Source organism: Manduca sexta, chromosome 27 (genome assembly GCF_014839805.1).
Source record: "Manduca sexta isolate Smith_Timp_Sample1 chromosome 27, JHU_Msex_v1.0, whole genome shotgun sequence".
Lineage (NCBI taxonomy): Eukaryota > Metazoa > Arthropoda > Insecta > Lepidoptera > Sphingidae > Manduca > Manduca sexta.
In genome coordinates this window covers 1297747-1315108 of record NC_051141.1, presented here as the reverse complement: position 1 = coordinate 1315108, position 17362 = coordinate 1297747, and the positions used below count along the sequence as shown (strand labels likewise).

At 38.1% G+C, this 17362-nt stretch overlaps 1 protein-coding gene across 7 annotated transcripts in view; it reads right to left on the bottom strand.

Moving 5' to 3' along the window:
- Positions 1-17362, bottom strand: part of LOC115451262 (protein cycle) — a 90699-nt gene that overhangs the window by 24512 nt on the left and 48825 nt on the right. For 5 of the 7 annotated variants that reach the window (XM_037443769.1, XM_037443772.1, XM_037443770.1 and 2 more), the window contains exon 1: positions 11820-11990. The exons of the other annotated variants lie outside the window; for them this stretch is intronic. In XM_037443769.1, coding sequence (XP_037299666.1) covers positions 11820-11917 — 98 coding nt within the window. In that variant the 5' untranslated portion in view covers positions 11918-11990. Of the gene's footprint in view, positions 1-11819; positions 11991-17362 lie in introns of those variants that run through there. 7 annotated transcript variants of the gene reach the window in all.

Genomic DNA, 17362 nt, shown 5'->3' with positions numbered 1-17362 from the left:
AGCCTCAGGGGGCACGCCTGTCACCTGCCGCTCACGGAGTATCACAATAACGTCCTCCACACTCATCGCTCTCACAACTCGCAAGTACCTACGCATTTATTATGTAGTGTATAGCTCTACTTTTATGAAAAACTTAAGACATACTACATAAGTAACAAGCATGTTCTAAATATAAAATGTACACTAATACAAGTGTTGGAATATCGCCTTAATGGAAATATTATGTATAGTCTGTCACAATATAAAATAAATAAATGAAAAAAGTAGCGAAACAACAATCGTTTTCTCTTTAGTAAAATAAACTTTAAAGGGTTGACTTTATTAGATAAAGAATAAGTCGATTGAAGTTAATATGCAGATCGTTCTGATGTTTTGATGTTTTTCAGCTACCTTTGTGGCCGACTGTACCACATACAGTACAGTCTATTATACTTAAGGAAGTAACTATAGCATTTTGCAAATAAATAATAAATATGAAGTGTTAGTTATGTCTACTAAATCAAGTGTAATAATTATAATCCGTGCAATGTGCATCTGCCACGAAACAGAAAAAACGAAGACATTCTTTTATTGAATCAAACCGTTTCTTAATGAAAATGTAATCTTTATATTTTTTATACTTTTTACCGTGTATTATTTCGTCTCAAAAATATATCGTCAAAAGAACTTCTCAAGTTCTCATGAAAATTTTCAATTTGCTAAAACCAACGCTTACAAAAAGTTTGCTTATTATTGACATTTGTTGTGCTTTCATTTCAACACAACCGTCGCCAAAGACCGCCGACTTTTTACTTTGTTTCCAAATTAACAATACATCCAATTAACGTGAAGAAAAATTTTAAAACGGGGTGAATCGATTGGTCCACTTACCGAGGACGGCGCGTTTTAGGGGAATCTATGGAATCTTTATAAGGTTTGTAGGTACAATAACAAAATATTCACCATGTCAGTTATCAGGCTTCCCTTCTCAGTTGGGTGCCAATCGTAGCATGATCATACACTGTGCATTTGAGCTCTTAGGTTCGATGTCTAGCCTTATCTGTCAGCTCAACCTGGCTTTTTTTATTACATTATGCTTTGTTTTTTAATTTTAGACAAATAATATACTTACGTAGTGGTATAAATGAATCTTAATTTTATTGATTATTATTATCATGTATTCTAGATGCAGCTGTCATAAATGCAAGTATATTCGTGTAAGCGATCTATATTATATATGTGGATAATGGTGAGGCAAAACGTTTCCTGAAACATGAATTATTGAACTGTTTCTCCCGTGATTTATTGCATCTGTAGGCCTAGACGCATCCCCATGATTATTGAATGAACGTTTGTTGTACGCAGGTAAGAGATTAGTTTCTGTTAGATCTACCAATTATGAAACATTGCCAATAACTTTGATATTTAAATTTTAGTTCTGCAGGTCTGTTTAAATACTTTACCAAACCTATCTTCTATCCGCATCGCCCTTGATGCCAACGAATGTTTTACAAGACTCCTTGAGATAAACTAGAATAACACATCACGCGCGGCCGATGGACGTAGCTTGCGCATTCACTATTTTTTAATCTGTATGTACGAGTGACGCGACTGGGCACTGAGCCTCGTTATGATTTTTTATTGAGCGAGACTTCTTCCCTTCCACCATTTATACGAAGTACAAACAACTGTTTCATACTTTTAAACTTTCTTAAACTTGAATAACTTCATTACATTTCCTCTGTTATATAAAAATATTTATAAACGGTATAATATGCAACTTTTCCTGTTTCAACTTCCAGGGGTGAATTTAGGATCGTGACCTGGGACAACAATTAATCAAACTATACAGACATTAATTCGTTTATTTCGGAAGAAATATTACATTGAATGCATATTCTCTGTTAAGTATACACGCTTTATCACCAGCGTTATTTTTTAACTCTCGTTGGAAAGAGTGATGTTATAATTTCAAGTTGTGCATCTCGCCGTCTGTATGTCTCTGTGGCATCGTAGCTACCAAAAGCATATACCGATTTTGATTAGGTTTTTTTTTGGAATGCTGAAATGATCCCGATGGTTCTTAGCTATAATTAAGCTCTTTTCGTACTTCCATATGTCCGATTCATTTGAAATTCTGTTCAGGATAGGGATTATTAGGGAAAGGGTAATTTTTTGACCTCATGCAACGTTATTGGAGAAAACTGAAAATCAGCAGATGTTAGGACTTGGGAGAGTGGCGAAGAACCCTGCGGTACGAAGACTGATTTAGTGATACATTGGGATAGTGCATGAGAAATGATGATCATCCAAATTTACTATATCATTGGAGACATTTTTAGACAAAAAATTATTGATCCAGCACTGTAAACCATGGTGGTGGGATTTGCTCTATCTGCGCGGCTGTGAGACCAAAGATATTGCATGTGCACCATCACAAATATAGAGGAAGGGTCTGGTAGTTTTTGTATAACACAATTTAATTTTCGCTCACTTATAGAGGACGGAAATATATTGAATCACGTGGCCCCCCAGGAGCGATTAATTTAAATATTGCAGAGATACATAATTCACGGAAAGAAAATATTTCATTCATTACGTTAAAAGTAGGCCTATGTATAATGTAAGTAAATGTGCATTTAAAGTTTTGTGAAGTGTCTTGTTGTGAATCGAATAAATAGTTAGCTGAAAGAATAACGTTCTGTATTGTGGAACTCATCGAAAAGGCAGGGTAAAAATAAAATATCTTTAATGAGTATGGCATTTCAAATCTACGATAGAAGTTGGGCGCGAGCCCAGCACTGGCTTGAGACGTTACTTAATCATGTATTATAACTAAAACTATAAATTTGTATGTATGTAAAACAAAGTCTTCTTATCGATTGTATAGTTTTTTCTCAGTTTACATGTCTCGTTGACGCAAGCAGGCGGCCCGATTAGATCGTGCGAGAGACCTGTCGCCGACAGCTAACCTTCTCTGCTACTTCGGTGAAAATTGTAATTCGCAACATCGATGCGAGTACGGGATTTTATGTATTTGCATGATGTGTTTGCACGTATGTAACTTATGACGAAGCTCCATACGTTGAATTAAAATTACTTTATAGTCCTATTTGTAATATTTTGTTGAAAAAACGACTTCAAAAACATTCTTTGGTTCAATATTCTTTGGTTTATAGTGGGTATTTCAAATAGTTTTTTTACTGCTAAAAAGTTTTTCTTTATTTCAATAACAAAAAACCCATCCAAATACAATCAATATTTTTGAGAAAATCGCGGACATACCTCGTTTTTGGAGGCGGTTAAAAATACATCTAATTGAACCCAATACAAAAAAATAGTTCTTATGTTATGTTATTTGGATTCTTTCTCTTCTGCATTTTCAGAATTCAATGTCAAAAAATATATTTTTTATTAAATTAAGTAGTTTGTAAAAGAAGTATGAACCTAAAATAGAGAGATTCATCTAATGTTATTCGAGTATTTTGTAGTTGGGAGAAATCTAATGCAAAATAAAGAAATATTAATAGACAAACATATAAAAAATGACAAACAGAGTGACGACCTTTGGAAATAAATTAAAAACAAAAATTGGAGAAATTTTAAGAAAGGTCAAAGGAAAACAAATTACATTTCATTCATCTTTTACGTCTAAAATATTTATTCTTATGCCGTAAACGATCCCCATTCACATACCATCACGTAGTAATCAGTGTAACCGACCTATTTAGTTTTTGCTCAAACGTCTTCTTTCTGGACTTCTTGCCAAAAAATACCTGTTTATTCTCATGAATACACAAATATTTTTATTTAATATCCATCACAACGTTTGCCTAGCACGGGGTTTCAACAGGGAGCAAGGTGTTCCGCAAGCTGAAGCAAGCAAGCATTTGCTTCAGGTACAAGACGCACTGATGTTGCGTTTGGCAGTGGTGTAGTATGGGATATGGCGACCTAATTTGGTAAATCCGAACGTCAGCCATCACCATTGGCATCCCCTATCAACAAAACTGTCAGTGGCGTAGTTTTTGCTCGCGTCCAATTTTAACAGATTTGAACTAATTTGTCCATTACTGCCACATTGACTAACCTCAGGGGCGTGATAGCGTTCTAGGGCTGTAAAACCGCTGAGATGCACGGGTTACAGGTAGGAGGAATGAAAATATTAATCATAATTAATTTTTCACGGTATCTGATATAACCTTTGGCTCGCTACCTATTACAGCCGCAAGAAAATATAGATACACCGTGCATCTGCGCTTGCAGCCGTTGCTATAAAGGCGTGAGTTATGCTTCACAATAATGGCATCGCTGCACGGTCACGGACTCGCTGTGTACGTAACTTACTACATTTAGCTCATCGATGGGCCGAGACTGGTCGACGTTGACTCAGTTGCCTTGAACTTTACTACCTACAGAATCACATGCATTTATCCGGGAGGTAATGCTAGTTGTTACGGATTAAGTATTTATAAAATGTTTAATCATACACTGGGGAATACTTGTAAAGAATATTATGTTGTGTATGTTTTATAATTAATCGCAAATTCTGTCACCGGCCGAGCATGTGACCTCGGAAGAGGACGAGTCCCTTCCGTTTTTTCTAAATACCTCCCTGGAACGAAATAAAATCGATACTTTACGTTTGACGAATCAAGTAACGTAAGTAAACGTATAATAGTTGATGAGTGATTACAGAAGTGAGACGACAATTTCTTTGTAATATTTTTTCTTACATAAACTTCTAGCGCGCAATCACAATGGACAGGTGTCATAATCAAGTACTTATAGAGCAAGAGCCCGTGAACCCCAGACCTTCGTTATTTTATAAAAGCTGAAAGTTTGTCAGCGCATGCTCCCAACACAGGTAACAACGATGGGCCATTATGAAGTTTGGGCTACAGTGGCTTTGGCAGGTACACGGTACTAAAGGTGTGTAAAATACCGATTTAGTTTCATCAAATAATAAAGTGAGATTTTATGGTATTACCTTCAGAAAACTATTAAAAATAACGTTATTCATTGACAGACACTTAACATCGTGGCAATCCCTTGCCAGACACTCTTAATGTTCATGAAGTTATAATTTTATTTACGTTATAGTATAAAAGCTGATATTTATATATAGTACTTGGGTAATAAGTAAATAATGTTTCCTCGTTAGCCAGACGTTTTTGATACACACACACCTTTTACACACCTTTAATACCGTGTACCTGCCAAAGCCATTGTAGCCCAAACTTCATAATGGCCCATCGTTGTTACCTGTGTTGGGAGCATGCGCTGACAAACTTTCCGCTTTTATAAAATAACGAAGGTCTGGGGTTCACGGGCTCTTAGACTATTATGTGTTATTATAGTAGTTTTAACTTAATTCGTTCATAAGAAGTGAATTGTAAAATCGGTCCAGTTATACAGTTGTTCCACGGTCGAGCGCGGGCATCTAACGTCTTCTATTAAAAGAGTAAGCACTTTTCCCATTGTAATGGCGTAATTCTAGTACCCTTCACGGTTTTTATTTAGCTGCCAGAAGGAGTGTTAATTAAAAATGAAGCATTGGAATCGCAACAGCGTTAAGTATTTGTATCACAATTTTTCACGCATGGTGTGGGCACTATTTGGGTCAGTATTGGCGATCAGGCTCCTGCCTCACATCAACCCGCCCTGGGTGGTTGCATTGCCAGGAAAATTATGCTAAAAATCGTATAAGGCCCGATGTTTCGAATATTGGACCTTATCCGGTTTCACTGGCCGAATATAGAGCTTAAATTATATTATCATCCTATCATTAGCACTATGTGAAATCTAATCTGGACTAAATTTATTGTTGAGTCCTTTTAAATATTAGGATTTTGTATCCACAAAAATCGGGCGCAGTGGAAACTACAGGTCGGGTACAGGTGGTAGAGCGCGTGGATATGGCGGCGCGGCGACAGCGGGCTGTTGTAATTAAAGCGAGCGCAGAGGCCGTTATAAACGGATCAGCGGCGGCGGCGCGCCCTCGTCCAAAGTTTCCTTTGTAATTCAGCCGACCTCGACCTGCGCACCGACACTGGACCTAACGCAAGAAGACCTGTAGCAGTCTACTTTACTACGACAAGGAACAGGCTAATGAAAGGTTGGAGCTAAACTAAGCAAAAATTTCTACACAACAGTAATGGAGTTTAAAATAACTACCAATTAAATTCCGTCACATGTCATTCAAAATGATCTCAGGCTATAATTTGATTTTTTTTTCCTACTGTACACTGTGCTACTCGATCGTACCTCATCTTTGCTGACAGATGACTACATCACAACAGGCGGATACAGATAATATAGCTGAACACATGAGGACTGTAAAGGAAATGTAATTTCTGTGCTAGGTATAGATGTCAGTTCGCCTGTGCACCAGCTTACTCTCAGCATAACAATGCGTGCAGCGAATGCGGCCGAGCAGTCCGTGTGTATGTCTGCGATCTGTTTGTGTCGCACCGGGCATAATATTACAAGGTTCATAACAACCGTATTCCATTAAGGACTCTGTGATAGACATGAGGACGTACTGGTACAGGTATTTTTTTTAACAAACACCATGTTTTATGAACAATAATTATTATGAATGTATCTATGAGCTTAACAGCGCGGCCCTCTGAGAGGTAAATAGCGGATAAAAAGGTACCTACATAAATAAACCTTCCGTTACTCATTTAGATACGTTATTTGAAACAGCGGTTTATATTTGACAGTACAGTTAACAATATCGATTGGTTTTTCCCATGTACTTGAAAATTAAAATAATTGTTTTTGTTTTTTTTGTAAGGTCATACGAATTTTCCCATACTTAATTACGACATACTCCGAATATTTTATGCACAAATACGTATTTACGAAGCATAAAGTATCATATCAACATCAATCCTTTAAACTAACATCCCGCTTGTACGGGATGTAAAGTGCGCGGATCCTGCAACGTGTTCCGGGAAAATTCCGGGAAGTTCCAGTCCATGTCACGCGAAACGGGATCAATACCTTCAGCGGTACTAATTTCTTTCACGGTTTGTCGCTTGGGCTCTGGGCCTATGAGTAATTTGAATATGGCGGGAAAGGCTTTTACTGACTCACTTAATAATAGCCATTTATATTAAATCGATATTACTGTCATAAATATTGCGCTGATTCCATGAGCATTTTTAGGCCGAGGATTGACCCCGAGTCCTTTCATGGGTCAGCTAGATCAATGCCCGTTGCAACACTGAAATGTGCAACATAAAATTATGTCTGATCTACACCTAGGCCCCATTATTTTACTATTACAATGTTTATTTTAATACTAACGTCAAGTGAGCAAAAACTATAGATTTATTTTCATGAACCAATGTGTTTAACTCAGTTGATACGTGTAGGCCCTACACTATATGCCTAAACACCGTCGATGTCAAGCGATGCAGTACAACGCACCGTCGCGGCGCGGCGACTGTACGCATAGTGTGTACATACGAAGTTAAGAAACAGGTGCCGCGCGCGAGTGATAAGCGTCGTGTTAACAATCACACCATTGTACTGCAGCCGCGTCGCCACTCGCCACTCGCGCACTGCACTTGGTATGCACTTCACGTGAAAATGGCAAACAATTACTTTCTGATGGCAGGCGACGATGTTTCCATGGCACGACGCGAACAGATGAGCCGCCTATGGGCGTACCCAAGTAATAACTACTTCTTGCGATCACTCACACATCCTGAGGAAGCACTTATTATCCCCAACCAGCTGGGTTAGCTTTATAAGGATGCTTATGGGAGACAAAACTATCTATTGCGACGTTCCAGACCAAAACAGTGATTTTAAAGGTGTCGTAGTGCTGCTAGTGAGTCATCAGGCTTGTCAGTCTGCACAAAGGCATGCTCTCGACGCCCAGGTAAAAGCTTTTGAAAGAGTTAAAATGTTTAAAAAACTAGGTTTAACAAAATATTATTTATGAGAATATTTTTAAGTTAGAACCGTCGAGTATTTCCTATACGTATCTTTGATCCAGTAGACTCTGGTGAGATTCCTAATCTCATTAATTACCTAATATGCAATTATTTATATAGTCAGCCTCTATTCCATAATGTCTTAATTATATTAATAACTGAAGCGTATTGCATAATAATGTAAACTAAACACAAACAGTATAGGTACCTAACTTTTTCTAATTTTGAAACGGTCCCCTAGTTTTACCGCGGTTGTCATTGCATAACTTGCTATTTTTACATTTTTAGGCAAATAAGAATGCTCAGTAGTCATGTAGTGGTAACAGTTATGGAAATTATTTTTTAAATTAGTGACGTACAGTATCTATAGATGTATCCATAGGTGCCAGGTACATTATTTTTTAAATTTGTAAATATATAAACAAACTATATATTAAGTCGAATTGGAAAGGGAAAATAATGACCAGGTCGTACCCGGTTTAGCAACTGTAGACTTGGTAGAGCGTCAGTATTCACGTCTGCTAAACACTCTGGAGAAGGTTATAATCATTATCTGCGTAAAGACAAGCCACTAATTCTTGCCAAAGAAAGCTGATTTGTATCTTCGACTGTTCGAATCAAAAGACCAACCCGAGGTATGAGAGCTGCAAAGTCTCCGAAACCTCGGGAGAAAATTATAGAATATAAAACCACGATACAATACGTAAAAAAAGTTTTATTTAATAACAAAGCGATTTTAATGATATCAGAGATGCTGATAATAATTGTAAAAGATGTGTGCTTTTAGTATGGGACTGGCAAGGAAGGGTGAAAATGGCGAGTGTCGGCTGATCAGATCACGGGCCGCGGCGCGGCGCCCGGAACCAAACACGACACGACCCATCACCGACACCTCGCGACACGCTCACTCGCATCTCAGCGCTTTAGCTCTTTACCACTCCCTTCATACATAAACTGTATACTAATTACTAATGCATTCATTTACGTGTTCGTTATTGTTAGTTACTTACTTTTAAAATTAAAAAGAGCTTGCTGGTGCTTTTGTATGGAGAAAACGATCCCTGAAAGTTATTTTGGCCCAAAAGAATTACATTTATAGGTATCATATTCGGTTAAAAAGAAAATCTATTAAATTAATAACTACACTCGTATTTACGTGGTCGTCGCCGTCGACGTAACAGACTTTTACCGCATGGTTGATGATACTATCAATGTGTAGGCCCGACACGACGCTTGTAAGCTACCGAGCCATCTGAGCGATTCACGTGTATAAAATGGAAGCCACATCACGGTACCAGTCTGCCGTATGAACCATGGATGTAGCATTCAGGCTTAAAACATAAGTTTGCGAAAATCCTGAATACACCGTGATTTTATACTTAGTCATTTTGGAACCGAAATTTGTAAATCCTGTATCAATAATAGACTTTAAAATATTACTAATGGAATAAAACAAAAAATATTTTTTATAAACATTAAAATTAATGTTTACGAAAAATAAATGAGAATTCGTGGCAAAGCAACTAAATATCACGTACTCCTGCGGTCACTACGCTGCCATTCAGAACTATGAATTAATTATCGCGATAAAGATTATCAAAAACTATTTCTTCTTAATAATCAACAGTATGTACCAATTAATTCACAATTCTTTTGGTCTTACAAATTGTTCTAGTCACCATATTATGGTTCCGAAACGACTATAAAATCACGGTGTATTTACCTAGGTAAGGGGATTGTCTCCGCCCTGAATCATGGAAGAGGCGCGTCGTCACCTGTCGAGTGCCACATCTCGGACGCGTCGTCACCGTCGCTCTACTGGACGGCACAATCGTATACGCAAGAAAAAAAATTGAAATTGTTTAAATGGCAACTGAATTGCCCACTCAGACACCACAGCACAGATAGTTAGTCAATAAATATTTCTATTTACTTACACTTAGTAAAATACATAAATATACCATTGTGTTTTTAAGTTATAGCATATTATATTCATCCAAAGATAAACAGGTTCATAAAGACCTGAAAAGTTCATAAGAACTAAATAAACAATGTGTTGGAAAACCTTTGAATTGGCTTTTTCAAACATATTAATTCCTTGAATAACGGTTTGTAGCGTCGCCAATGAAAGCGAAAGCTGCGGAAGTTGTGGTGCGCTGTTGGTTCAGGTAGCAGTGAATGAATATCAGGCTCATCTACTTCAATACTGTGGACGAAGGTCCTGGCAGAACCGCCATGCAACTGAGGAATTAGGATGGCATGTCGATACGATGGTGGTTTGGCTCACATTCTTTATAGAATCTTGAATTTTGTAATGTGTTCGTATATACCTAATACATATATCTCTACACTTCCTACTTTTCAGTGGTAAGCGCGACTCCCGGTTGTATAATATTTTGAGAATTCGCAATTAGTTCCTTATTATGTGCGTAATAAAATATAAAGTGTCGCGTATGAATCATTTGTTTGTTATCAACGGGGCAGTCGGTTGGGGCGCGGAACTGAGCCGCAGGGCTGCGCGGAGGAGCACACAGACACCGACGAAACATGCTAAGACGCAACATTCTTTAGATATTTGCGAGAGTATGAAAGTACGTCCTATGATAGTCAACAAGAATAAAAAAACTCTCGAAAAGTACAGTATACGTGAATTTCTTTGCCCATTTTTATGAAGGTTTCAGGCTGAATCAGAACTAAATTGAATGAATAGCTAATGCGAAGATGTCCGAGTAGATAGCCACCGTCATCCGCATAAACTGTGGAAAACCGTAAGAATGTGTTCCGAGGTTCAGCCGGTGTTCATATAATAACAAGATCCGGTATAGGCTTGACAACATCTTAAGAAATCCATTTTTTTCGGAGATTTCAGATACATATATTTGCACTGTGCAACCTAAATATCATCAGTTATAGTTTAGTGATTACAGTACCGCGGGCACTAACGTGGCGCCAAAATAGGGTACTTCCTTATGCTTATTTTTCTACATAATTAAACAGATTGCTACGTCAAAGACACTCTCCTGTGAAATCAGCATCAAAATTGATTTATAAATAAGGCAGTTATTCATATTTGAAATGTTATGGTGAGCAAAATTAGGCGCGTGGTGGAGTTTTCGCGTTATCTCTTCCTTACGCTCGCAGTGTTGTCAGTCGAGTCGAAGACACTCAGTGACACATTGCTATTTCTATTATTTCCCAGTTGCCTTTCCCCCAAATTTCAAACCTATATAACTTATTAAATGCTATAACACGCTAAACTTTTGTTATTATAATGACTAGGTATTGGCAACTTGGTTGCGCAAGACGCAGGAAACCGTATGAGTTGTGTTTCACGGTCAATGTGGATTGTGCGATATGTGACCACAGCTGCGTACCGCCGCGCTGGACAGTGGGCACTCACTGGGAAATCTTTCGGCGACGCAACTAAACTTTTAACAATCTTGCATAAACTCCGTGCCTCGGGGCCAAGAGATACACCGGTCGCGGCTTATGATACAGCCGGGACACTGCGCTGAACACTACTGGACGTAGCAATTTCCTTCCCACAACGTTGAACACCAGCACGTTCGACATAAACAAGCCTCTGCCCGCGCTAGCCGCGCTGCGCCACAACGCGTCCGCCAAAATACCTGTTTTTAATTGTTTTTATCTTGCTTCGATATTATGTCATACGAGTTTTGCGTTTGAAAATCGGTACCAAAATGTATTCGTTTCGAGTTTGTAACCTTGCGGACGTGAACGACACGAAGGACATGCGACAACTCTGACGGCACATGGCTCACTTTACATTGTCAATGCGCGAAACCGTTTGGTGGTCAAATGGTCAAAATAATTTAGCAGTAAAATTTTCCCGCGGAAATGTGTGTATGCGTTGGTGAATGTACTCACTGAGGCAGTTCATAATGGTGGTGGTAGTGGTGCGCGGGCGGCTGCAGCTCGTTCAGTTGCAAGTAGAACTCGTGCACGCGCGCGTACTCGCGCGACATGCCGCGAGACGCGGAGGCGCGGACGCGACCGCTCCGCCAGCCGATGGCACCCGACTGGTCGCCGCGCCGCCCGCCGTTGCCCGCGAGTCACGAGCGCCTGGCGGCGCGGAGGCGAGACATCTACGTGCAGTGTAGGCTCTACGTTGAGCCAGGTTCAATCTTCTTTCACTACAGACTCGCCGAGTTTCATACAAAAACTGAGAGGTAATCGTCACGAGTCAGTGATGACAATACATGATGATGATTATAATCTTGGCTTTTTCATGACAATTTTAGCATATCACCCGCCGCAGAGGTTTATAGTATGTCAAGCATGTAGCAGGAAGAGGCTGCTCATACTGGCGTGAACTCCTTCAAGAGCTTCATTGAACTAAGTGTTCGTGAAAACACGGCTTCAGTTAGTGATATTAACTTTTGATTCGTATAGAAAAAAAAAACAATTAAATGCACCTTACACCCAAAACTTGCAATATTTGTGGCCTATGATGCTTATATAATAATCATTCATGATGTTTATGTTGCTGATTAATTTATTTATTGAAAAAACAACAGCCAGCATACATAATAGTAGATTACGAGAAATAAACGAAACAAACGACTATTTACAGGTTTCCAGAAATACGTAACAGTATTACGTAGCGGTTTATATAAATATATAAGTAAAAATAATTAGTAATTTTGTATGTCGTCACCCTTTCGACCTGAGTCAAGTTACGTCGACCTGAGTTAAGTATAAACAAAGGACTCAGCAACCGTTGCGCCTTAGTAATGCTTGTATTGAATGGATCTATGTCGATTTTTACGCAAACTGTGTTAAAATTTTTGCTTGCTTGCACTGTGTAAGATTATTATCTATAATTAGATAAAGCTGGTGGAACTTGAATGGGAGGATTTAGCCTAATTAATTTACGTGGGATAAACCTTGTTCAATAAAAAAACATGAATATTTTATTAAAAATAATTTAAGGCTTTCAATACGAACGATATATTTATTAGAGGCTTAAAATTTGTGACGCGTATTCTAAGTGACTTCAAACATAGGTGCGTCATAAAATCTCAAATATCTTGGCTTCTGAAAAGTATTTAGAAAATAGCGTTATAGAGCCTAACACTTTAAAGGTTTTGGATATCATTTAGTCTACATGTGCATAAAGTTTTAGCTCTGAATCAGGAATAAATCACGGACCGTATTCATTCTCAAGAGAGTTTGTCCACTCAGGGTATAGGAAGTAGTGAGAACGCCGGAACTAGGGAGCATTTTAACGAGTTAATATCCAGTAAATTCAATCAGAGGTAGCCTCCAAGTAACAATCCGTCAGCTTGCCAGGTAGCCTGAAGATGCAATAGTCTTAAAAAAATCCATAAAAAATAATAATAATATCAGCCCTGTATTATATACTTGCCCACTGCTGAGCACGGGCCTCCTCTACTACTGAGAGGGATTAGGTCTTAGTCCACCACGCTGGCCTAGTGCGGATTGGTAGACTTCACACACCTTCGAAATTCCTATAGAGAACTGCTAGATGTGCAGATTTCCTCACGATGTTTTCCTTCACCGTTAAAGCGAACGATAAATTCACAAAGAATACACACATGATTTTTGAAAAATCAGAGGTGTATGCCCTTGGGATTTGAACCTGCGGACAATCGTCTTGGCAGTCCGTTCCACACCCAACTAGGCTACCGATAAAAAAATCTATACCATGAGCAAAAAAAGCTGATTAAATGGTCGAAGACACTAGGATAATATATCATCTACATACATAACAGAGTAAAGGGCCCAGCAGAATTCCCTGTGATACGCCACTAGGTATTACGTAAGTAGATATATAGTTTTTCAAGACAACCGTTTGGGACCTATTCTCGATGTGTGATGAGAACCATCTGAGTAAGTCACCGCGTATACTGATTTTGTTTAAGTAAATCCATTTTGTGGTCAACCATAATCAAAGGCCTGACTGTAGTCCGTATAACCAACATCGACCTCCATAATATCGTCTGTCGACTTTCAAATATACTCGTACAAATAAATTAAATTAGTGGCCGTCGATCGTTCTTTAAGAAATCCATGTTGGTAGGGACTTAAGTTTTTCAGACAATAATAGACTTGTTTGTTTGTTATCGGCTAAAATCTTTTGCAAATCTACGTACATACCTTTGAGATCAGTCTGTAGTTGTAAATTTCAGTTTTAAACGTCTCTTCTGAATCGGAGTAATGTAAGCCGATTTCCAGATGCAAGGTACCTTTCAGAGCGAGAGCGACTTCCGAAAGAGAAGTGTAATTGGGGTGGTAAAAGATTTAGATCATTTAATGAGTAATTTTGGCGGATCTTGAGTGATCTAACCTCCATAGAAGTATTGTAACTTTTATTTCTATAATAATCTTAAAAATACTTCCCGTTGAAAATGAACTGGCACTCTAATGGGATGACTAATCATTGGAACTGTGATTTTATGAATGATTTCGAGTAAAAGGAAGATGAGTATGGGTAACATACCGACTCAGTAAATATGCTAGACGTTGCAAGGGTCATAATTGCTAGATATATTTTAAGCAGTTGAACATAAATAGTTTGTATATAGTTTTCAATCTGCACACACATGAAAAAAAAAACTCAGGTATGCGACTTAAACTAAATTACTTAGCAAAGTTATAAGTCGGCAAACCGCATTAAGTTCTATGTAAAGATAAGCGCAAAATATTTTTTATTCTTCACTAATATTCAAAGATTATAATTTTGTCAACGTTTTGTTAAGAGTGCACTGATTTGCGACTGCACTACACGTGAGTGACAGTACAATACTAATCACCGCTTTTATTTAGCGATCGAGTTTCTCAGGTTTTACGTAAATACAAAAACAACCGACAACCCTTAATGCATGTATGAGCGGCAAGTAGTACACTACTCGCGATCGGATGTCCGCGCTATTGTTTTAACTCCATCCCCACGCACGCGCGCAACCGGATTAGGTAACTAATAGACAGGCAGACGCTATTCATTAGTGCATCGCACAGTGCAACAGATTCATCTATATTTATACGATCGTTTCGATGTCTTTTTCAGTTTCGAATTACAACATACCCTTTGCATGTGGGACTAAGGAAAATATCAATGTAACTAAAATCCTCACAGGTTTGAAACAGATTCTTTATGTAATAAATATAAGGAATCAGTTTCGGCAACCTCGCAGCACTAGCATTGCACCACCGCCGAGACGACGCGCGCGCCCGCCGACGTCCCGATGTACTGCGCCGACAGCCTGACGCGGCCCGTCAGATATAATGCGAGATGTTACATATGCATTTACATGGTCGAAGAACACCGGTTGTATCTCATAGCCAATTGAATAGGGACTTCCGGATTCGATTTCAACCGCTATGCGTTCCAGAAGGCAAATCGGCATTATATATATGTATATATATTACACCATTGATGCATGAAACATTTTTTATAGGTCAACAAATATTTAGACTTAAGTAAATAATGTCGGATCTGATATTGTTACTTTGTTAAGTCATACCTCTATTATAGGATGGAGCGCATAGGGCGAATACCGAAAGATTATGCAGAATAATAGAAATACTTAAACAATGTGTAGCTATCTATCGACCTTGCGACAATTCCATTTTATAATTGAAATGATTAGTACTGGTTTTATAGCAGTGTATGTTGCCCGTGAATTAAAATTTTTGGGACATTTTCTATCCCAAAAGCACAGGAGCCACATTACCGAAAAAATATTTGTATAAACATTGCGCACTTAGGCCCGCACTCTACTTCATAGTGACGGACTAATCAATAAACTCTACTGACCGCTGGTTCACCTTCAAAGCACTCGTCATTATGAGAAACTCCATTATTTTAACACGCTATTATTCTAACTTTAAGTTTGCAAAGTCGATTAAGGAAATAAACCTATATAACCTTAAATAATATTTATTAAAGTTTGTGATTATCACATAGGACGTTAACAACTATGGCGCCGTCCATGAGGGGATCTCAAAAGACTCATTGTTATTATCACAAGACTTTCATCATTTATTATATTCATGGTGTTTTCTAGTAAATCCGAAGCACAAACACGTCGATGCCGCTCGAGCAATTTTGGAGTCTCGACAATTTGTTTTAAAACTATTGCTGAATCATTAAAAACCATAGAGAATAGAAAAAGATAAAAAAAAGATAGAGTGTGAAACAAAATATATTTATAACTAAGGACTGAGTGTACAGCCTCAATCACCAATACTTTTACAACTGTAAAAGTCAGATAAATGTCGTCACACACAAACTACGTACAGTTTAAGGGTTCCTACTGTGCTAGCCGTAAAATTGGGTTCGAGTTTTTGGTGAAATCCACAAGAAGCACGGACTGCTCTCCACATTATTACTATTGTTTTCACGAGACCCATTAGTCATGTTAAAAAACAAACTCGAATATGGGCTTCAATACGCTTTCTAGAAATTCAAAAACAAGGCTTAAATTCTTTAATTATGAGGAAATCACATCGTTCTCATGCAACATACGTTGTCTTTTACTTTGATCTGTTCATTTTCATACTGAGAATATTCTGCTTCATACTAATTAGTAAACTGTTGCGCTCAGTGGACTTTAAAGGTTGAGAATACTGTAAACCGAGACGCAACATTTCAGTGTCTATTTCCACGAGGGGATCAATCCGCGATCGCTAGTCGTCTTTTCACTCGCCATCTCAATTGTCGAGGGCGCCTCTGCGAGTTATTATAATTAATTAATTGTAAAAAAAAATATAAAATGTATAAATAATCCAAGTTTTCGTTTGTGTTACAATGCTTGAATATAACACCCGTTATTGAATGAACCGTATACTTGTGGCGATCTCACATGGCATGGGGTGGAAAATTCGATTGTAATTAGTCCTGAAGAGGATGAAAAACACAAAGCGGATGACAACCGGCGGAATGCGGAGCGAGGAGTGCGGACACATCAGACGCACTCGAGTCGCAACAGTATTGCATCAACGGCGCACGAGAGGCTGACTAATTGGCTTACTGTACAGCGGGTAACACGGGCCCTTTACATTATAATACTGAACTGCATTTTAAATAATTCCGCAGTTTGCACCGACAGTGCTTACTGGTTTAGTTTGTTCTACTTAATGCTGAGGGCTTATAGTGATTCAACAAACTCACATGATATTTGACTATATTTATTTTACATAAATATAATCAAATGTCATGTACGTTTGTAACGGCTTATTAGTTCGCCTAACAGCGATTGCGTGTACGAAAGATACACCCTGGAACGTTTCTTTTAGTCGCTATTCGCAGCCGGTACTATAAACGAAAAAAAATATATTACATTATAAATATAATTGTTGTAAATATGGTATATGTTCTTAGTAATTAAATAAAGTTAGTAAAAAGATGTTATTGACATGAGTGTTTATTTCGGACTAAAAAGGAA